At 41.5% G+C, this 23,716-nt stretch overlaps 1 protein-coding gene across 1 annotated transcript in view; it reads left to right on the forward strand.

Annotated features, from left to right (window-relative positions):
- galntl6 (polypeptide N-acetylgalactosaminyltransferase like 6) overlaps positions 1 to 18,751 on the forward strand; it is a 242,319-nt gene extending 223,568 nt beyond the window's left edge. Inside the window, exon 9 of the mRNA XM_043674606.1 lies at positions 18,481 to 18,751. Coding sequence (XP_043530541.1) covers positions 18,481 to 18,648 — 168 coding nt within the window. The 3' untranslated portion in view covers positions 18,649 to 18,751. The remainder of the gene's footprint in view (positions 1 to 18,480) is intronic.
- Positions 18,752 to 23,716: the final 4,965 nt, after the last annotated feature.

The raw sequence follows: 23,716 nt of genomic DNA on the forward strand, positions 1-23,716 counted from the left end.
TATGCTCCTCAGATCCTGTCTTGCAGCATCGTATTTACCCTTCCCCCAATTGTAAAACCTACCCTGTTGCACGCACCTATCTCTCTCCATAATCAAGGTGAAAGTCACAGAATTGTGGTCACCATCACCAAAATGCTCACCCACTAACAATCCCATCACTTGTCCCGGTTCGTTACCGAGTACCAAATCCAATATGGCCTCCCCTCTGGTCGGACAATCTACATACTGAGTTAGAAACGCTTCCTGGACACACTGCACAAACACCACCACGTCCAATCTACTTGATCTAAAGAGCTTCCAATCAATATTTGGGAAGTTGAAATCGCCCATGACTACTACAAATCGTGCCCTGAGATGCTCGTACGAGTTTTCCAAAGTGAAAGCAGCAAGCTGAAGCCATCAGATACCCACTCTGACTTTCTGTTAACAAGGTGAGATTTGCATTTAATTAAGGTGATAACTAGTAATAATCCTCTTTAATAGGCACCTCACTGCTGCCTAGTGAGAATCTCATTTCGGCACCCAAAATTTGATTGGAAAATGCAGCTAGTTGCTCTTGATATTGAGAAAAGTCTTAGTAGACTTCTTGCAGTTGCACTGCTCAGGCCCCTATAAGATTTTACCACATGATCACCTTTATGCCAGTTTCTAGTTCCATATTTTCCATACAGAATTAAAATTTCAATATCTACACAGGTGGGATTTGAACCCACACCCACAGACATAGTCTTCTGGATTCACAGCACAGGGACAATGTTACTTCTCCACAACCTTGTAGCTCTTCAAAGTTCCTGACAAATTAGCCTCTACCCTAACCTGGATATCTGTTCCACTCCTTTGCCATTTTTGGGTGAATATTCTGGAAATTTCTGATTTAACACTATCCTGAGTGTTCCATCACCAAGAGGATTTTAGTGGCCCATGCAAAAGGCCCCATCACCATCTCAGAGCAACTGGTATGGGTAATAAATGCCATCTGTGTCAGCATCATCCACATTACAAGAACATTTTTAATTTGCACAATATCTATTTTATGTTCTTTGAACTGGGTGTTCCCAGCCAGCATCCTTGACAAATCCGGAAAGTTTACTTTGGTGTTGCCTCTGGCTGTAAGCAACACTTGAGTCAGCACTGAAATTAAATAAAGGCAACTGAAATTGCTCTCTCTCTCTCTCTCTTTCTCTCTGTCTTGTGTGCTCAGTTCCCATGAATCATGCACATCGGCACAATGCTACAAACTCAATAAATCCTTAACAAAATTGCAAGTCTTGGCGTTGCTGCAATTGACTCATCAGTGTGACATCTCAGCATATAAGTGCATATCCCAGACAGTACTGTGCAATCTAAAGGAAGTGATTCAATCACAGTACTTTGCAAAAATTTGAAAGGGGTTAAGAAAAAGAAAGCTTCTTTGTTAGACAATGTGCTGGACTGGGCATAAGTAACTGCTCTAGTGCTTGATTCCAATCAGCAATGTAAAGCTATTTTCGTTCTGAAATTGGGGCAAAGTGTATTGTCAGTCAGGGTACAGGAAGATTATGTTTCTTCTACCTAACCCCAGTGCTTTCTTGGTGTCATGTTCTTCCCAATGAGCAACAGCAATATGAAATTCTCAGATTTACTACCAAGGCCGGCAGCTGGAAGGGCATGCTATTTTTTGATGGTCCTGGCAAGTTTGCGTTGTTATTTATATTGGCTGCCCTGGACACAAGTGCAAAATGAAAGAAGCTTCAGTCTGAATCCGGCTCTTGCTGAGACTGCTTGCAGTTGCTATCACAAAGCAGAAGAACACTCCATTCATCAGCCCTGACATCTCTCTTTGTGTAGTCAGAAGGCTGAGGGTCCATTATACTGCATTTACGCTACAGCATTCCTGCTAAAGGAAAGATTTATAGAGGTCTTCAAAATTTTGAAGGGTTTTGATAGAGTGTGCAGGGAGAAGCTCTTAATAGCATGAATTGGTAAGCAGAGAACAAAGATTAAGAGTAATTGGCAAAAGCACCAGAGGGGGAGATGAGGAGAATTTTGTTTTATATGCAGTGAGTTGTGATGATCTGGGACACACTGCCTGAAGGGATAGTGAAAGCAGATTTAATAATAACTTTCAAATGGGAATTGGATAAATATTTGAAAAGGAAACATTTACAGGACTATGGGGAAAGAGTAACAGAGTTGGACTAAATCAGAGGTTCTTTGAAAGAGCCAGCACAACCCATTGATCTCGAACGTCCTCTCATAATTCTATAAATTCGTCACAGTGCCCCTGTAAATTCATCCTCAGCAGGTATTTACTATGCTAATATGAACAACTCACCAAAAATAAAGAATTTCTTTTTTTCTGCAGTATGCCCAACTAAACAGAAAAATGTGGTTAAAGCAATTCAGTACAATTGAATATCTACTATCACTGCTCCAATTATCCACCTTAGTTAGAGACAAAAATCCACCAGTTATCCACCTTACCAATTATTCACAGACTCCAGATTCATTTCACAGCCCTCTAAAGCAAACCTTTCCTCCTACTAAGGCCAGCCTTCATTCAGTTATGACTGTGACAGATGATTTAAAAGTGGATTTTTATTATCTATTAGCTTTCACTATTTAGATGGGGATAATATTGATTCAAGGAAATAAGCGAATTAATTCCAGTTCCTAAATGAAGCAAACAATTACTGGCATTCGCCATGCAAGAATCGAAATTATACAGTCAGCCCAAAGCACACACTTCAATGTTTTTTGAAATCTTGTTGAGGCCACATCCATTTACAGATATGAAACACATGACTAACCATCCAACATGGTAATTAGTCAGTACCCACATGTTTCGTGTTGGAAGTGTGCTGCCTGCTATATTATTAAACGTGCTGGTAATGCCTTGAATTCCCCCTGTTCAAATTTTAGATATCATGAACCCAACCAGAGTTGGTGATGCATGTACATGTGATATAAGGAGATGTCCTTAAAGCAAAAGAACACTGGGGCCAGGCACCAAATGGTTAAACCTTTTAGAAGCTCTTACCAGAATGGAAGGTTGGTAGAGTACTCTTACTCCTCCCTGTCTTGCACAGCAGTCCAAAATATCAATGCTGACCTCATAAGGCTATTTTCTAATAGACTAGTCCTCCAAAATGACCCTCTACAAATCACCTTCTCCCTTCCCATTGCCTTGCCTTAAAATCACACCCAGCTATGGCTTCACATAGCCTTCACCCTCTTGTTTTGAGCTCCTCTCTTCCTGTGATTACCTTGGGAGTCTTTCGATTGCCTCTATCATTTTGAGCAGGTCATCTCATCAAGGGGCTTACTTCAAGGCCTTTGCAGCCAACATTCACATATCCTTGTAGAACCAATTGACTATTTCTAGACATCAGATTGACACTCACAGCTCTCTGGCAATATGCTGATGACTGCTGAGTCTGAATTTCATGAGAGCCTTGGACATCAAACTTCACACTTGCATAGTCCCCCAGCTTTTTCAGACCTGAATGTATACAGATATCAATTTCCAGCCTTTAGTTTTTCAACTGTACCTGGAGTTTCAAAATCCTCTCACATTCATGAAACAAGTGGTTTTTGTAAGCGTCACATACATTTTATATTGCTGTTTGCTGATAGGAATTTAAGATACAACAAAGTGTGATTATTTATGACCACAGAGTGCAGTTGATAAAGTGGCTTAATCAAACCTTTGCTCTGAGAAAACTGAAGTGATTATCAGTCTTAGATGACAATATTGTTTGCAAACAGTTCTCAGTGGCAAGCAGTAATATCTTTTTACTTGAATATTTTCAGACTTTGTTTATGCCATTTGTGTTAGTGGTAGCTTATTGCCAAATAATGCAATGTTCTTTGTAACCAATTATAGTGTTTCAATATTTGTGTGAGGGTTGTGCTTCTATGATTACTAAGTGAACTGCCATTTCAACAATGTTACCCATTAGCATGTGTTTCTCATCATCATGTTCCAGCACCACCAACACTGTATACAGTTTCAGCCATTCCAACCTATTAGTCATTACACTTTAAATTTGGTCCCCAGACTAAACATAATGACTAACAACTTACATTCATATCATAGTTTTAATATTGTAAGATCTCTCAGTATACTTCACAGAAGCATAATCAGTCAAAAACTGCAACTGCTCTGCTCAAGACTGCAAGGAATTACAAAGAGTTGCGAATGCAATTCAGTCTATCACACAAACCAGCCTTCCATCTATTGACTCCATCGACACTTCCTGCTGCCTTAGAAAAGCAGCCAACATCAGCAAAAATCTCTCCCACCCCTGGTTATACTCTGTTATACACTCTTCCATCTGGTAGAAGTTGCAAAAGTTTGAAAACACATACCAACTGATTCAAGAACAGGTTCTTCCCCCTTGTTATCAAACTTTTGAATGGACCTCTCATAAATTAAGTTGATCTTTGTCTGCACCTTCTCTGTAGCTTTAAAACTATACTCTGCATTCTGATGTTTTACGTAAGGTGTGATTTTCCTGGATAGCACATTAAACAATACTTTTCACTGTATTTCAGTACATGTGACAATAATCAAATCAAATCAAATCAAATCAAGTTAAATTTGACACGGAATCACGCAATGAAATTTTAGGATAGAGGTCAGACATCTCTGTTGACTCATGGGAGGTGCTAGCTTGAGACTGACCAAAATGGAGATGACTCATTCAGGAAGGCACCAAACATATTGAGAGTTGGGAATTCATTGGGAATTTGAGAGGCGAAGGATGGCATTGGAGGGACAGCATAAACCCCAAAACAACTAACTGAATCAATCCTGCCCTGCAAATGATGGAGTCATCAGATCATGTACTTGATTTATCAGCCACCTGTGAACCCATCATACTGGTGTGGAAACAAGTCATCCTCAATTCCAAGGGACTGGCTAAGAAGAAGAAAGGAGGGTAAAGAGAGATATGGATGAAATTCCAAGCTTTAAGTAATGTAGCTGTGGTCAAAGATGAGGGGCTGTATCTTACCTTTTTTTTTTGGTTAAGTCTAAGCTGCATCAAGTTTTATGGAAAGAGTCTCACTGTGAGGGCAAGTGAGATTTCTCAGGTTTCATACCAACCTTTCCTGAATTAATACCTACTCAACTCTATGGTGCCCCCGCATCTTTAATTATATGCGGATCTTACCACATACCATTCCTGGAACAACTCACTCCTTAGCAGATATCCACTGAGAGACCAGCATCCATCATGAAAAGGTGATTGTGCACCCAGTCAATCTGATGTTGCCTGTCATCAGTAAACTAATGGCACAACAGCCAAAAAGGCACACTGTTAAAGTATGTAAACAGTATGGCTGAAACTCTGTTCCATGTACAAAACATTTTCTCATCCTGGTTGCTGTTTAACTAGCACCTCACACAGTTTACATGTCCTTCACTACATCATGTCTTACCATCCTCTCTCAGTCACCACTACTGCGCCTCCAATACTCATTGGAGCTTGTCATTGACCAGTAGGGGAACACAAATACATGCAAGCAGTCAGATAGTTCCAAAGATGAACTTTATTACAGTCAGTAAAAGTGAAGGCAAACAAATCCAAAAAAGGCTACAGTTTGTCCCCCACAATGTAAACCAAATCCTGACATCATGACCAACGACTATTAAACATTTCACGGTGATCTTCTGCACTCAGCTCTCAGCATCTGGAACAGGGTGTCAGTCAAGTCCTGTCTGGTTTGTAATGCCCCATGCTGCTGAGCTCTGTCATGTACAAGGTCAGCTTCCCCCTCTCAATATCCTCCTCCTCACGAGACTGCTCGTGTTTCCCCGGCTCCATGGCATCTATCACATCCCCTCATTGCCTGCTCCAATTGTGCAGAGCATACCACTCCAGGATGATGTGGCACACTCTGCCCAGACTGTACTGAAATATATAGACCGGCAGCAGAACCACATCTTCAGAAGATCTATCACCTGCTCCATCATGGCATTGGTCACAGCACATGCACCAACTTGGTGAAGGTGCTGCATTGACTGAGTAACCACCACATGACATTAACAAAGGGAGTGTCTACTGTCCTCTGACCCCCTTCCCACTATCCCAGAGTCACATCAACCAGGAAAGGTACCATTTACTTCAGAACAGTCCTTGAGATTCTTACGTGGCAGATGATGCAGTGATATTCTCCTCATCCCACACACCCTTGGAAGTTTCAGAATTGATGGTGTACTTTTGGCCAGAATTCACCTCGCTTTCAAGTTATTTTCACTAATTTCTGCATACTTGAGATGACAATATTAATTTTGCAAGCTCTAATGGCATGATGCAATCCACGTTTGACAAGGATTTGATGTCTAACCACAATCACTCTGCATGCATTGCAAATGAGTGAAGAAATTATTGCAAGTAGCTGGAATTTGCAGATGCATGCTTCAGTGTCCTAGCATCCAACAAATGTCGATCCCATGTTTCACCTGACAAACCGACCGTTGACTATGTCCACCTAAGGCATCGTCCCAACTATTTTTCAGTTGCATTTCACACTAGAGAGCAGTAAGTAACAGCAGGGAGCACACCTTGTGGCAGACACCTTCAGCAATGGGCCCTGCCTGGCCACAGATACACCGGAGCTTCCATGATCCATTTTACTTCACACTACCTCAACAGTCAATTTTATCCTATTCCCTCCCTCAGATCCACACTCCCACCACACTGAACTTCACCTCCAACTGTCCTCTCTCCCCCTAGACCCTGACCTTTTGTTCCTTACTCATGCCCACACTGCTCCTCTATGCTTCCCTGTGGAGTCCACTGTGGTGATCACAGCCAATAACTTCCCACCCTCCCACATCCCATAACCTTTCCATTTCCTCTGATGCTGTTCTGCATAACCCCGCCCCTCTCCATATACCTTGAGTTTTCCCTCCAATACTGTCTGTGGCCTCACCTCTACAGATGCCTCTGCTTCTATCCCCTGTCTTGTCATTGCAGTCTTTCTATAAGGGTTTACATGTGGTCTAACCAGATGTCTCCCTGGTTCCCAATCAGTAGTTGTTTTTGCTCCAGATCTGCTGGCTGTGTTGACTCCATCCCGGTCTATTGGCCATCCCCAATCCACTCCAGGCCACTGGTTTCCCCCGCTTCTGCTCTGGGCCACCAGCCATCCTTGCTCTGGTCCCGGCTCACTGGATGCACTCTCTATGGGCCTGCTGGCCAGCCCCTCCCCGCTCTGCTCCAGGCCAGTGGCCGAATACCCCACCCCCCTCCACCTCTGCTCTCACCTACTGGCAATCCCCATTTCACTGTGGGTCACTAGCCATCCCTACCTCTGCTCCAGGCCAGCTGCCCACCCCCTGTTCTGTTCCAGGCTTCTGGCTGACCCTGCTTCAATCTGGGTCTGCTGGCTGCCCCCACACTACCCTGGGCCGCTGGCTAGTCCTGCTCTACTCCAAGATGTTTAGCCGTCATCCACCCTCCAAGCTGCTGGCAGAAGAGGAAAAGACAAGAGAGAAAGAATACATGTGAGAAAGAAAAAAAAAGGAACAGACTGCCATCTGACCCATCTGGAATGTCCAACTTTTTTCACACAAAGAATGGTGAGTGCTTGGAAGTGCTTTGCCAGAGGAGGCGGTGGAAGTAGACACAATAGCAGCATTCAATAAGTACCTGGACGAATACATGAATAGGAAAGGAATAGAGGGATATGGATCCAGTAAGTGAAGACAGTTTTACAATGCAAGGTCAAAATGTGTAAGTCTTGGAGGGCTGAAGAGCCTGTTCCTGTGCTGTATTGTTCTTTGTTTCTTGACCTCTGCTGCTATCTTGAATCATCAGCTGAAGTCAGCAGGTTCCCATTCCAATTTGCATGTTGACATCTAACGTGTTCAGCATGTAGGAATATAGGAACATTGCTCAGTAGCGTAGGAAGCTGAATATTTATGAGGTGAGTTGTGCAATTAATAAGACATTTAACAAGCTATAATCCCTTTAATTCACAACTCACCACTCCTAGCACTGTCTACCACTTGGTAAATGCATGTATAATGTAGTGAATTGGTCCTGACATCAAGATGGGCCTTGTTGGACTTCTTATCCAAATCTGCCACAAATCCCCCTGTAGCACACATTGCTCAGGCAATGGCCAATTAATTTAAAGCCATAATTCCATTCTCAACCAAATCATCTCAATCAAACAACCTCAGTCTAATTAGAAAAGAGCTGCTGGCAATTGGAATGACAAAGGAAATTTCATGTGCAAGAATGCAGAAATCCTACACACTGGAAAAGTTTTTATTTTGGCCTGTCCTTGTTTGTTCCTCATAGACAATCACAACTGGAACTACGGGATCAGTTCTCTCACAATTGGTGTCACAATATCAGCAATTAAAAGGCAGAATGTCCAGTTAATAAACATATTTATTTCCAAGCTTCATTCCCATAATCAAGTCCCGTACATGGTGTCAGCTGTGGGTCGGTGGGAAGACTTTCCTCTGAAATATAAAATCACAGATTCAAATTCCATTCATAAGACGTAAGCACCTAATTTGGCTGGTAAATCAAAGTAGCACTGAGGGTGTGATGCACTGTCAGTAGTGAGGGAGTGTTCTACTGTTGCAGTCATCTTTCTCATGAGACATTAATCTGAGGCTAGAGATCCCATTACACTATTTTGTAACAGAACAGGAAAGGTATTCGCAGTGTCCTGGGCCAATACAAATCAGAATATTTGTACATATCAATGCACTTTGTGGGAATTTCTTGTAAGTGAATTCGCGACTGTGTTTGCACAGCAATAATAGTTCAGAAAGTGTAAGTCACTTTGGGACACCCCATGATTGTGATAAGTACCATATAAATGCATGTCTTTCTTTTTTGCATTGTGCCTTGCAGAAGCAACCTCATGTACAGTATTCCTGGAACTCAAGAGTTAAAGTCTTCTTGCAAAGATTTGGCGGCTAAGGTTCATTCCTCACTAATTGCTTACATTGTAGTCTTATTTGTACTCAGTCATAAATATAACTTAACAGCTACTGCAGAGAGTGGTACAAAATAATCTTGGTCCAAATCCACATTTATCAGAATGGCTGAGTTGGCAGCATTCTGAAGCTGATCTTTATTCTCAGATGTAAATCAGCTTGAAATGATTAAGAAGTGTGCAAATTCCACCTGCCAGGTCAAGTGCTATTAGCACTCAGTTCTCCAGTGTAAGGTGATCTATACAATTAAACACAGCACAGGAAGTGAAATCAGAGAGACTGCGGGAGGAAGATCAAAACAAATTTGAAAGGAAGGGGCAACCAAAAAGGAGTGTTTGACATCAGTTAGGGCAGATGCAGTGGTGGGGTGGGAGACTGAAGAATTTCTGAAGAAGCCTTTTGAAGAGCATCCAAGGATATCACAACCGATTAGCAGCTTTCCACACAGCTGACCAGGGCTGGGGATTAGGAAATGGAGGCAATAATTAAGAGAATCCATCATATCAGTACAGTTGTACGTCTGCAAGAAAGAGCAACCTAGCATACAATTACCTTTCAAAATATAGCTGGTGTTATGTGACAAGATTTTCAAGCAAGATTGCTTCCTGTGCACAACTCCAGCTCCACAGGTCACCATGTCCACAAGGAGGTGAAGCCAAATTTTAAGCTCGACTGACTTATTGTTTCCTTTTCGTGCCCTGCACAGCTGCTGCACTCGCCTTTCCCCCACATGGCACTGCATTGCCCATGGTAGGCTGATGCAGAAAGTCAGGAGGCATGGGATAGTGGGAAATTTGGCCAGTTGGATAGAGAACTGGCTAACCGGTCGAAGTCAGAGAGTGGTGGTAGATGGTAAATATTCAGCCTGGAGCCCAGTTACAAGTGGAGTTCCGCAGGGATCAGTTCTGGGTCCTCTGCTGTTTGTAACTTTTATTAATGACTTGGAAGAGGGAGTCGAAGGGTGGGTCAGTAAATTTGCAGACAATACAAAGATTGGTGGAGTTGTAGATAGTGAGGAGGGCTGTTGTCGGCTGCAAAGGGACTTAGATATGATGCAGAGCTGGGCTGAGGAGTGGCAGATGGAGTTCAACCCTGTCAAGTGTGAGGTTGTCCATTTTGGAAGGACAAATAAGAATGTGGAATACAAGGTTAACGGTAGGGTTCTTAGTAAGGTGGGGAGCAGAGGGATCTTGGGGTCTATGTTCATAGCTCTTTGAAAGTTGTCACTCAGGTGGATAGAGCTTGTAAGAAGGCCTATGGTGTATTAGCATTCATTAGCAGAGGGATTGAATTCAAGAGTTGTGAGGTGATGTTGCAGCTGTACAGGACCTTGGTAAGGCCACATTTGAAGTACTGTGTGCAGTTCTGGTCGCCTCACTTTAGGAAAGATGTGGAAGCTTTGGAGAGGGTGCAGAGGAGATTTACCAGGATGTTGCCTGGAATGGAGAATAGGTCGTACGAGGATAGGTTGAGAGTGTCTTTTCTCATTGGAACGAGGTCGTACGAGGATAGGTTGAGAGGTCTTTTCTCATTGGAACGGCGAAGGATGAGGGGTGACTTGAAAGAGGTTTATAAGATGATCAGGGGAATAGATAGAGTAGACAGTCAGAGACATTTTCCCCAGGTACAACAGAGTGTTACAAGGGGACATAAATTTAAGGTGAAGGGTGGAAGGTATGGGGGGATGTCAGGGGTACCCAGAGAGTGGTTGGGACATGGAATGCGCTGCCTGTGGGAGTGGCAGAGTCAGAATCATTGGTGGCCTTTAAGCAGCAATTGGATAGGTACATGGACAGGTGCTTAAGTTAGGACAAATGTTCGGCACAACATTGTGGGCCGAAGGGCCTGTTCTGTGCTGTATTGTTCTATGTTCTATGTTCTATTGCATTAATCTCTGCTGGCCCAGTAGCAGTTTCCTCACCTGAGGCAAATTGCCACTGGTTAAGGTCCCACAGAAGAAACCAAAGCACAAATCTGACCACATAATTCTCTGCGCCAGTAGGCAATCGAGGTGGGATCATTGACTATTTCTAAGATGAATGTAAGCAGATTCTTAAACAAACACAGAGAATGCTGGACAAACTCAACATGTCTAGCAGCATTTTGGAAGAGACAGAAACAGAGTTAACATTTTGAGTCTGGTACTGAAGATAGATCCTTGTTAGACAGGGTAATCAAAGGTTATCAGAAGGAGATGAGAAGTTCAAACCACAAACAGATCAGCCAGAGCAGAACTGGCTTCTGGAGCTGGATGTTCTAATATTAGTCTTGCCTTGGATATTTATAATTAGGTTGATGCTTCTGAAGATCCAATGCTGTATTTCTGATGAGAGATTAAATTAAGTCAATGAATGTAAAAGATCCCAATGTGAAGAAGAAGATAGGGGTGATTTCTCCCTGAGTCCTTTTTTCAGTATTTATCCCCTCAATCAAAGCTTTTGAAGCTGATTATCTAATCATAATCCTTTGCTGTCTGTGATAGTTTGCTCTGCATGAATTGATTATGACATTTCCTGCATTATAACAATTCAGCATGTTTCAGGACAGTCTGTAGAAGGTAGAACATAGAACATAGAAGAGTACAGCACAGTACAGACCCTTCGGCACTCGACTTTAAGATGACACTAACCTACATACCTTTCGTTGTACTAACTTCCATGTGCCTATCCAAGAGTTGCTTCAATGTTCCTAATGTATCTGACTCTACTACCACCGCTGGCAGAGCATTCCACAAACCCACCACTCTCTGAATAAAGAACCTGTCTCTGACATCTCTCCCAAACCTTCCTCCAATTACTTTAAAATTATGCCCCCTAATGATAGACATTTCTGCCATGGAAAAACGTCTCTGGCTATCCACTTTATCTATGCCTCTCAACATCTTGTACAGCTCTATCAAGTCACCTCTCATCCTTCTTCACTCCAATGAGAAAAGCCCTATCTCCTTCATCCTTTCTTCATAAGACATTTCCTCCAGATCAGGCAGCATCCTGGCAAATCTCATCTGCACCCTGTCAAAAGCTTCTGTATCTTTCCAATAATGAGGCAAACAGATCTGAACACAATGTTCCACAATATTCCTGGTCTAACAAGGACTTTATAGATCCGCAACATAACCTCACAGCTCTTAAACCTAATCCCCCTGATAATGAAAGCCAACACACCATACGCCTTCTTAACAACCCTATCAAACTGGGTGGAAACTTTGAATCTATGAACATGGTCCCCAAGATCCCTTTGTTCCTCCATACTGCCAATAATCCTACCTTATTCTGCATTCAAATTTGACCTTCCAAAGTGAATGACTTCATACTTTTCCAGGTTGAACTCCATCTGCCGTTTCTCAGTCCAGCCCTGCATACTGTCAATGTCCCATTGCAACCAACAACAGGCCTCCACACTATTCACAATTCCACCAACCTTCATGTCATCAGCAAACTTACTAACCCACCCTTCAGTTCCTCGTCCAAATGATTTACAAAAATTCCAAAGAGTAGAGGTCCCAGAATCGATTTCTGAGGAACACCACTGGTCACTGAATACTTTCCATCTACCACCACCCTCTGCCTTCTATGGGCCTAGCAATTCTGTATCCAGATAGACAGGTTTCCCTGTCTCCCATGCCTCCTTACTTTCTGAATGAGCCCACCCTAACAGGAGAAAGTGAGGACTGCAGATGCTGGAGATCAGAGCTGAAAATGTGTTGCTAGAAAAGCGCAGCAGGTCAGGCAGCATCCAAGGAGCAGGAGAATCTATGGTTCGGGCATAAGCCCTTCTTCAGGAATGAGGGGCTCATTCCTGAAGAAGGGCTTATGCCCGAAACGTCGATTCTCCTGCTCCTTGGATGCTGCCTGACCTGCTGCGCTTTTCCAGCAACACATTTTCAGCCCCCACCCTAACAGGGACATACTGGATTCTTGAGATCACACTTTTAAAAGCCTCCCATTTGCCGGTCATTCCTTTTCCTTCAAACAGACTCACCCATGATTTGGACGTGCCGGTGTTGGACTGGGGTGGGGAACTTTATCTAATACCTTACTATAATCCATGTACAACGCATCCACTGCTCTACCTTCATCAACTTGTTTTGTCACAGCCACAAAGAATTCAATAAGGTTTGTGAGGCATGATCTGTCCCTCACAAAACCATGCTAATGATCTCTAATCAAACTATGTTTGTAATTGTAAGTCTTTTTATGTTGTGTCAAATTGCCATGACTCTATCTCAATGTTATGTTTTTACTACAGCCTAAGAAGACTGACATGCATGTGAATTTTTCATCTGAACATACAAATTATGTATATAATTTATAAACAAATAATGTCCAATTCTGATCTCCCTGCTATAGGATTAAGCTGGAGAAGGTTCAGAGAGATTTACCAGGATGTTGCTGGGAATGGAGGGTTTGAGTTATAAGGAAAGGCTGGGATGTTTTCCACTGGAATGTAAGATGTTGAGAGGTGACCTTATAGAGGTTTATAAAATAGCGAGGGGTATAGATAAAGTGAATGGCAGGTGTCTTTTCCCTAGGGTGGGTGAATTTCAAGACTAGGGGGCATATTTTTAAGCTGAGTGGAGAAAGATTTAATAAAGGCATGAGGAGCATTTTTTTTACACAGACAATGGTTCATGTGTGGAATGAACTTCCAGAGGAACGAGTGGATGCAGGTACAGTTGCAACAGTTAAAAGACATTTAGATAAGTACATGAATAAGAAATGTTTGGAGGGATACGGGTCACACACAAACAAGTGGGACTAATTTAGTTTGGGATTATGGTTGGCATGGACTGGTTGAACTGAAGGGTCTGTTTCTGTGCTGTTTGACTCTGTGATGCTATAAATTAGGATAAAATTATGGCTGATCTGATTGTGGCCTTGTCTCCACTTTGCTGCCTACCTCCAAAATACTTAGTCTATTCTTTAATTGAGACTCTGCTACATCTGCCTTAAAAAAAAATTCATGACTCTCTGGGAAACAGAATTTCACAGATTCAAGACTCTCTGCAGAAATTAAAATTTTAGTATATTTTCCTTACATGGAGACTTTATTTTTAAACTGCACTCCCTAATTCTAGTCTCTCCCATGAGTGGAAACATCCTTCAGCATTCAACCAGTCAAGATCCCTCAGGACCTTGTATGTTTCAATATCATCACTGCTTATTTTCAAAACTCCATGGATACAGACCAACCTGTCCAACCTTTCCTTTCAAGATGTTTCACTTATCATAGGAATCCTTTGAAGGAACCGTCTCTGCAGGGCTTGTAAAGCAATTATGTCTTTTCTTGAATAAGGCGATTAAAAACTGTCCTGTACTCTGGATGGGGTCTCACTAAAGTCTTGTACAACTGTAGCAAAATGTTTCAGTTTCAATGTTCTATTCCCCTTGTAATAAATTCCATTTCCCTTTCTAATCATTGTTTTACCTTCAAACCAACTTTTTGTGATTGATATACCAGGACATCCAGGTGATTCAGTACCTCAGAAGATGCAATCTCTCACCATTTAAATAATATGTTGCTTTTCTATTTTCCCTACCTAAGTGGACAATTTCACATTTTCCTTCATATACTCCAACTGCCAAGTATTCTACACCAATATCAACACAATTATTTGCTGAATGCTTTGTAATTTTGGGCTGTGAATTTGCAAGCACTTAACCTGACACGTATACTCACATACGCAAACAAAAAATATCCATTCCAAGTAAAGAAATTCCTACTCCCTAGTGCTGTAATGTTTGCCTGGTGCACTTTGGCCATGGTCTACCCATAACCTGTTGAATAAAAGGAAGCAAATGATGCAACTTTTATGCTGTCATCTCGAATGTGCAGGAGGAGTTATATCGTTGTAGCCATGCTGCCTTTGTAGATATTCCATTCACAAATAGTTCAATAGCCAGTACCTTGTGGTTTCCTGAATTTGGGATAGTGATGTCTATCTATATTTTAATATCATTGATTTTAGAATTTGGATATTGAGCTGTTGGTATATAGGCTTGGTCTGTATCTAGAGCTGAAAATGTGTTGCTGGAAAAGCGCAGCAGGTCAGGCAGCATCCAAGGAACAGGAGAATCGATGTTTTGGGCATAAGCCCTTCTTCAGGGAGGAAGAGAGCTTCTTCAAGGAAGGCATCCTTGTAAGAGGATTCGCAGTAGGATAAGCCCTTGAAGAAGGGCTTATGCCTGAAACGTCGATTCTCCTGTTCCTTGGATGCTGCCTGACCTTCTGCGTTTTTCCAGCAACACATTTTCAGCTCTGATCTCCAGCATCTGCAGTCCTCACTTTCTCCTCCTTGGTCTGTATCTATAAATGATTAACTTGCAAGCATTTCTGTAGCCATGATATTGTAAAACACAGTAGAAGAAAGCAAGAGAGAGATTAATGGAGTTTTGAATCCATTGGGTGAATTTTTACAACCAATCAAATTAAATATTGTAGTGTATTAGGTTTCTACCAGAAGGTTCTAGAACTTTTTTTTGTCTTATGGGAACATCTCTAGCTTGAAGAAAGCCCTTTTGGTTGCAAGGTTGCAGATGTCTTAGCTGAAGCTTGATGTATAAGACAGTTCTCCTAAGCAAGGGAGATAGTTTAGAATTATTAAAAACTTGATTACCTCAGTGTAAGTAACATAGTTTTAAAGTTCCAGAACAGAAGTATTTGGTTAAAATTTTGCAAGTGTTATTTACAGCTGAGAAAGTCTAAGTTCAAACAAACACAGAGAATGCTGGAGAAAATTAACATTTACAGTCTGATATGGCTCTTCTTCAGAACTGGTGTGAAGAATTAATAGGAAGCTATCAGATTTTCAAGACAGAGAATGAAACCACAGTTGAATTGAACCTTATAGTTGTGATAAAGAAGATAATTCTCTTGTCTGAGTACTGGAAAGGAATGTTTTATGGATTAAGGGGATTGTATTTTGCTGTGAGTTTCAAAATGTTTGAACATGTGCTGTATGAGAATAGTTCAGTTTATTCTAATTTATCTTAATTTCTTTTGTGTAACACACTTCTGTTTTATTGTTAAACCAGCTCTGCAGCATTGTGTGCTTATCTTATAGTGAAAAATGACCTTGTTAACGCCAAAAACAAACACAATCTATGGTCTAATAATCTAAATTTCAGTCTGGGATCTGACTTAGAGTCAAATAGTTACAGAGATTAACGCACGGAAATAGACCCTTTGGTGCACTTGCCTGCACTGAACAGACATCCTAACCTGACCTCGTCCCATTTGCCAGCATTTGACCCATGTCCCGCTCAATCCTTCTTATTCATGTACCCTGGCAGATGCCTTTTAAATGTTGGAATTGTATCAGCCTCCACCACTTCCTTTGGCAACTCATTCCACACCACGCACCACTCTCTGCATGGAAAACTTACCCCTCAGGTTTTTTTCAAATCTTTCCCGTCTCACCTTAAACCCATGCCCTCTAGTTTTGGACTCCCACACCCTCGGAAAAAGACCTTGGCTATTCACCCTATTCATTCCCCTCATGATTTTATAAACCTCCATTATATCACCCCTCAGCCACTAATGCTCCAGGAAAAAAAGCCCAGCCTATTCAGCCTCTCCTGATGGTTTAAACCCTCCAGTCCCAGCAACATCCTTGTAAATTTTTTCTGCACTTCTCAAGTTTAACAACATCCTTCCTATAGACTTGTTTCATAACAATGGCTGCTGGGATCATAACAGGACCAGTTCTAGTCCTGTTAGAACTTTTTTTAAGCTCAACTGACTACCATAATGCAGGGGTCCTGAAAATGGAGAGTTTCAGCCCTGCACTTTTCTCTTCAGTTGAAAATATTGCGACAAAAGCCAGTGCTTAAGCCCTTTCTAAGATCATCCTAGATAACTAACAGCTAAAATTCAGAATACATTGTACAATAGTTATGTTATAAGACACATAACCATGTTGCCAAGAGGATGAAAAGGTGAAAAAAAAGGTAATACATGAAAATGAATGTATTGTTCATGTGTAAGTTCTATTTGGAAACATAAAAGATGTATCTCATTCACCAGTTTAACTGTTTTTTACTTGGACTAAAAACATACGTTTCTAAGACATATGGCTCATAGCAACAGTTCTAATTGGAAAAAGTGGGATGAGGTAAAGGAGGATTAGTTTAATGTGATAACCAAATCAGCCAGGCAGAGGAGAGTGGCAGTGATTGGGGGATTGTTTGGGCCTTTGTTTGGGGAAGAAATTGAAGAAGTCTCAAGTGGAAAATGGAATATCAAATGATTGGGCTGAAGAGAGAGTAATTAAGATATTGGAGACTGCTAAACTGAAGGAGCATGCCAGAAATCACATGGGATGTTGATGGAAAGAGAGAGATAAATCAAGAATTGAGCCAAGTTGGGAAGGTATTAGTTCAATGAGGTAGTAACAGGCTGACAAGATGGGTCAACCAGAACAAATCTTAGTCTGGGTCTTGGAAAGATGGTAGAAATTGACTATCTATGTTTGGAAGACTATGGGATATAAGTAAAGATCTCTAGAGGAGATGTGGCCAGTGAAAAGCATGGTCCAGGAAGTGCTAGGAGAAAGTGTTGAAGAATGCTGGAGGCAAAGACCCTAAATTCTTTCAAAAAGCACCTGGATCTGCACCTTAAGTGCTGTAATTTGCAGAGTTATGGGCTGTCTGCAGGAATTTGGGATTAAAAAGGGCATCTGGATGCCTTTGGATCGGTGTGGTTGAGATGGGTCACATGGCCCCCTTCTGTGCAGTAACATTTCCATGGTTCAATGGTTCTATAGCAGTTTCTGTACCTCTGCAAAGTAGAAGTCTCTTAGCAGATTGGTAAGCCAATTTAGCAAATTACACAAGCTGGGGCTTGATTCCCTGGCATTTGCAAGATGACAGGGTGATTTGATCAAAGTTTTTTAAAGATATTTAGGGGAACCAACAGAGTATATAGGTAGAAACAAAAAAAAATTACTCAGACCTTTCAGAAGTGAAAAAAAAATCTTTATGTTGAAACAATGGTAAAAGTTTGGAACTTTCGTCTGCCATCAGCAGCTTGTCAAAAATATATCAACCTCAGGTTCAACATTAACAATTGATCTCACATCTTTTTTTCTGCAACAATTTTAGAAACAGCTCACTTTAAATTTAAGGGCATTTAGGGATGGGGCAATAAATGCTTTTCTGCAAATTAATCTATAAAAAATGTTGATGATGGTCGATCATATTTTAATTCTGAATCTGAGATCGATAGACTTTTATTTACCAAAGCTGAGAAGAGATATGAGGCAAAAGTGGTTATATGGAATTAGGACACGGATGAGCCATGATCTCTTTCAACAGTGGTGCAGACTGGAGGGGTTAAATGTCCTTCTCTGTTTCCTATGTTCCAGAATAGGTATCTGAAGCCTTCAACTTGAAAGCATGTTGAACAGAAAATTCACCCGAATATTTTAATCTCATGAGTGAACAGTGCCGTATGTGACAGATGGATTTATTCCTGTAATGCTGAATTTCACGGGCACTGACAATTCATCTTTCTATTTTTGGACTCCCTAGGACAAGACCTTGTATCACCCAGTGAGCAACAGCTGCATGGACTGCAATCTCGCTGATAAGAAGATTTTCATGAGCAAATGCAATCCCTCAGTGCACACCCAGCAGTGGATTTTCCAACATGTCAACTTGACTGTTCTAGACAAATTCAACAGTAATTCCAGCTCTTAGAAACATCTTTGCCACAGTGAAGAATGTGCATATCTGGCAAGTTGGTCCTTTGGCAGAACTATTGGTAGCTGGGTCAATTCATTCAGGTGTTGAGTTTTGTAGCTATGAGGGGTTGGGATGGGTGTGGGGGGAATCTGGGGAGGGTGTGGTGGGCTTACTCTCAGGATCAGTGATAACTGTAGCTGAAGTCAAGAACGCGATGGATGCACTTTGAATAAAATAAAAGGAGCCTCACCGGCTGTTGCAGGACGTGAAAAGACTCAAGCAGACACGAGAATGCCTTGCTGGTCAAGAGCAAACAGATTCAGACATGCATTGGACTGTATAAAAGAGAGTTGGAATTCTGTAGATTCTCAGGTCAATCCTGCCTCAGTGTATCTTTAAGCGGATGCTGATTGCACTTTTTGCTTTAGGGCAAGCCACAGTTTGACATGTCAGCAGAGGAGTGCATGGCTGACACCAGGTCAAATCTGTTGACAAAACCGTATCGGAGAGCTGTCCAGGATTCGACAATGATACTGAGCTTTTTTGTTTAACCCTGTTTGGGTTTTGTGAACAGTTGTGTTCTTTTCATTTTTTTGTATAAATTAAATTGAAGAACAAATTTCATGAGTCATTTTATTGGCAAATATGGATAATGAGAATTCCAAGAAATGATTAATTGTGAATCTGTGTCAATGATTTCATTTTCCTCATTGCACTAAAAGTAATATTTTCCTTTTAGAAGACTGAAATAAGTGTTAGGTTTCTGAGAAAAAAAAGCACTTGCACTTTTTTTTTCCAAAATAACATGACTTTATTACAATGATATATTGTGATACATATTGGGTATCGCATTTCCCAGTAATCGCTGCACAGTTTTTCTCAATAAATCTTCGTGAATAATTTTGTTTGGACCCTGCCACATACAAAGGCTAGTTATAAAGAAGAGTGGAAATAGAAAAAGGCAATCCTCAAGGGCATTAGATACGGGCAATAAATGCTTCCTTGATGAAGGTTTTTGCCCAAAACGTCGATTCTCCTGCTCCTCGGATGCTGCCTGACTTGCTGTGCTTTTCTGGCATGACACTCTCAACTCTGATCTCCAGCACCTGCAGTGTTCACTTTCGCCTAATAAATGCTTCCCTTGGACAGTGATGTCCACATCTCATGAACAAATAACTGTGTAAAATTCAAAGAGATATAGAGTACTTTCTGCGGCATTGTATGGACTGGAAGACTATCTTATGCATAGGCCAAATGTGAAGAAAGCAGCTCTTGCTAATGGCTGCAGGATTACCCAAGATTCAGGGTGAGGCTAACCTTTGATTGTGATCTGCACTGCCTCAGTCCCCCACATACCTCCTCAAAGTCACTAAATGATCATTAGACAGTTCAGGCTCTGAATTCCCAGTAGGTCTGCAACAGGACTTTTATATAGGCAGCATGATGGACAGCATGATCTACACCAGAAAGGCATTTGTATGATCCTGTTGACTGCACCACAGTCATGCACAATACTCCCAGGTATAGTGGTTCCACCTTTTGGAGGTCATTAGCCTCACATCAGCTTCTGCTTGACTTGTAATAATCCCAGGATACATGTGTTGTCGTGTCTGGTTTTCCTCTTAAACTATATCAAAACTAAAGCACCAGGTTTTGATTTAAAGAAATGTTTTTGTAGGCACATTGGAATTTCCAATAAATAGCTTCATGGCTACCTCTCACTTGAGAGGTTTGCTCATGATCTAATCATAGTTCTGATGAAGAATCACCAGACTCAAGGCATTACGTTGGCTTTCTTCCCACAGATGCTGTCAGACATGCTGAGTTTCTCCAATAATTTCTGTTTTTCTTTCAGTCCTCAACATCTGCAGTTCTTTGTTTTGTTTGTGTTTATTCCAGGTTACATATAAAATTAAAGAGGAGGCGATAGCCTTGTGTTGTCACAAGATGATTAATCCAGAGATCATCCAGGATAAGGTCTGGGGACATGGATTTGAACCCTGCCATGGTAAACGATGGAATTTAAATTCAATAAGAAAAGAAATCTTGAATTAAGAGTCTGATGATAACCATGAAACCATTGCCATGGAAAAACCCATTTCATTCACTCGTATCCTTTAAGGAACTAAACTGCTACTTTTACCTGGTCCTATATGTGACTCCAAACCCATAGCAATCTGGTTGACTCTTAACTGTCCTCTGGATAATTAAGGATGGGTGGCTAGCCTATGAATGAATAATAAAAAGAAATTGGCTGTATTAAAACATAAAGGAAACATTTAAGCACACAACTGAAGAAGTAAAACAAGTTTATATCCATCCAGCCACTTGACACTCAAGGAAAAGAATGTAGTAGAGCAGAACCTCAGAGCATTCTTTCCTTTTTTACCACCCTGTTCACTTTTCAATTGCATCATAATACATTGTGCAAAGAAATTTCTACAAAAGTTGCAGAAAACTTCGTCACACCCTCATTTTATTTCAAACCTGTGGCTGATGCAGAGAGGTTTAGAATCTGATGAAACATTATTTGATCTGAAACATCGGTTGGAAGTTTCCCAGTCAAGAGGCGGTGAAGGGCTGTTGTGGCACAGTGCTGCTGGTGTCCCTACCTCTGGACCAGGAGGCTGGGTTCAAGGCCTACCTGCTCCAGGGGTGTGAGTTAACATCGCTGAACAAGTTCATTAGAAAATAAAAAGAGATGGGGATTTTCCCCACAGTGGGGAGTTATATCCCCTGATACCAATGTCAGATAAACTTATACTACTATTTGAAAATGGTGGTGTTGGACTGGGGTGTACAAAGTTAAAAATCATGCAACATCAAGTTATAGTCCAACAGATTTATTTGGAAGCATTAGCTTTCAGAGTGCTGCTCCTTCACACCTGGTGACAACCATCTGGCGAAAAAGCAGCACTCCAAAAGCTAGTGCTTCCAAATAAACCTGTTGGACTATAACCTGGTGTTGTGTGATTTTTAACTTTATCCCACTATCTTCCAGATTCCAAAGCCTACTGTATCCCCCTTGGTCAGAATTAAACAGCTTCTTTAATACAGACTTTCTCAAACACAACACTAGTTTCCCAAACTGCTAAGTCACTGGGCAAGTGGGAAGACTTTGGCCAATTAAACTGACAAGCTTCAGTCATGGCTAGGTGAAAGCCTGCTGCTCTCAGAATGCCATACATTCTTGAAGGATGAGTGTCAATTCATTGGAAGGTATTTCGCCAATCTGGCACTTCATTTTCATGCTGTACACTCTTTGGAGTACAGTATATGATTATAATCTACACTGCTTCAGTCCTATATACCTCCTCAAAGTGAGCTAGTTACTAAATAATCATTAGCTCAGGCTTTGAGTTCCCACTAGGTCTGAAGCAGGAGCTTCATATAAGCAGCATGATGGACAGTGTGAATCACAACAGAAAAGCATTTTTACGATCCTCTTGACTGCACCACAGATACGCATGATACTCCCAGATACAGTATAGTGGTTCCACAATAACTGTGTGACTCAGCTGCCAGACTTCACTAAGCAGAAAGCAGCAGCTTATGTAAATCCACCTGACTGCTTTGATGAAAAGCAAGAACAGAAATTTGCCTATCACAACCTGAAAAGCACCATTTGACTGAGCAGTCGGAACCTGTTATAGAAGAGGATTCCAGATTTCTGCTACTTTATGTGGAAAAAAGTCTTCTTGATTTCACCTTTACTTTAAGATTAATTTTGATATCCCCCAGTTTCAGGAACATGGCAAAATTATGAGGTTTTGATTTTTTAGATCTGTGATGGGAGGAATGCTTTGATACGCAAACCCCACTATTCCATCAATCACACCATTCACATAAAAATGTTGATCCAATCCCTAAAATAGTCAAAAAACAAAGAAATGTGGATGTTGGAGATCTGAAACAAAAACTGAAATAGCTGGAGAAACTCAACAGGTCTGGCAGCATCTGTGATAAGAGAATCATAGTTAACATTTCAGGTCCAGTGACCCTTCTACAGAACCAAAATGATCAAATGAGACCCTTGTATCCTACAATCCAGAATAAAAGGGAATTTCACTGTTTTCTTTAATTCACTCAAAATAATCCATTTATTGTCACACAAAACATGTTCTTAAAACAAGTGGAAAACACTGGTTAACATCAAAACTATAATACAGAATTAGAACTATATCTGCTTAATTTCAGACACATTCATATGACACTAGCGAGAGTCTTTTCCCTCAAGTGGGGAATTCAAAACTAGGGGCATATTTTTAAGGTGAGAGGAAAAAGTTTGAAAAAAGACATGAGGGGCAACTTCTTTGCACAGAGAGTGGTTCATGTGTGGAATGAACTGCCAGAGGACGTGATGAATGCAGGTACAGTTACAACGTTTACGAGACACTGTGGGCGGCACGGTGGCACAGTGGTTAGCACTGCTGCCTCGCAGCGCCAGAGACCCGGGTTCAATTCCCGCCTCAGGCGACTGACTGTGTGGAGTTTGCACGTTCTCCCCGTGTCTGCGTGGGTTTCCTCCGGGTGCTCCGGTTTCCTCCCACAGTCCAAAGATGTGCAGGTCAGGTGAATTGGCCATGTTAAATTGCCCGTAGTGTTAGGTAAGGGGTAAATGTAGGGGTATGGGTGGGTTACGCTTCGGCGGGTCGGTGTGGACTTGTTGTTTCCACACTGTAAAGAAATCTAATCTAATCTAATCCACATTTAGGTAAGTGTATAAATGGGAAAGATTTGGCGGGTTATGGGCCAAATATAGGCAAGTGGGACTAGTGTAGTTTGGGAACATGGAGTCATAGAAGTTGGAACAGGCCCTTCAGCCCAAATAGCCCAAGCTGCTCAGTTTTCACAATTAAACTAGCCCCATTTGCCTGCATTTGGTACATATCCCTCCATACCTACCCCATCCATGTACTTGTCCAAATGTTTTTAAATGACAAAATTGAACTCACCACCACTACCTCTAGCAGCCCATTCCAGACACTCATTATTTTCGTGTGGAAGAATTGCCCTCAGAACCCTTTTGTATCTCTCCCCTCTCACCTTAAGCTTATGCTTCTAGTTTTAGACTCTGCTACCA

This window comes from Chiloscyllium plagiosum, chromosome 2 (genome assembly GCF_004010195.1).
Source record: "Chiloscyllium plagiosum isolate BGI_BamShark_2017 chromosome 2, ASM401019v2, whole genome shotgun sequence".
NCBI classification, from domain to species: domain Eukaryota; kingdom Metazoa; phylum Chordata; class Chondrichthyes; order Orectolobiformes; family Hemiscylliidae; genus Chiloscyllium; species Chiloscyllium plagiosum.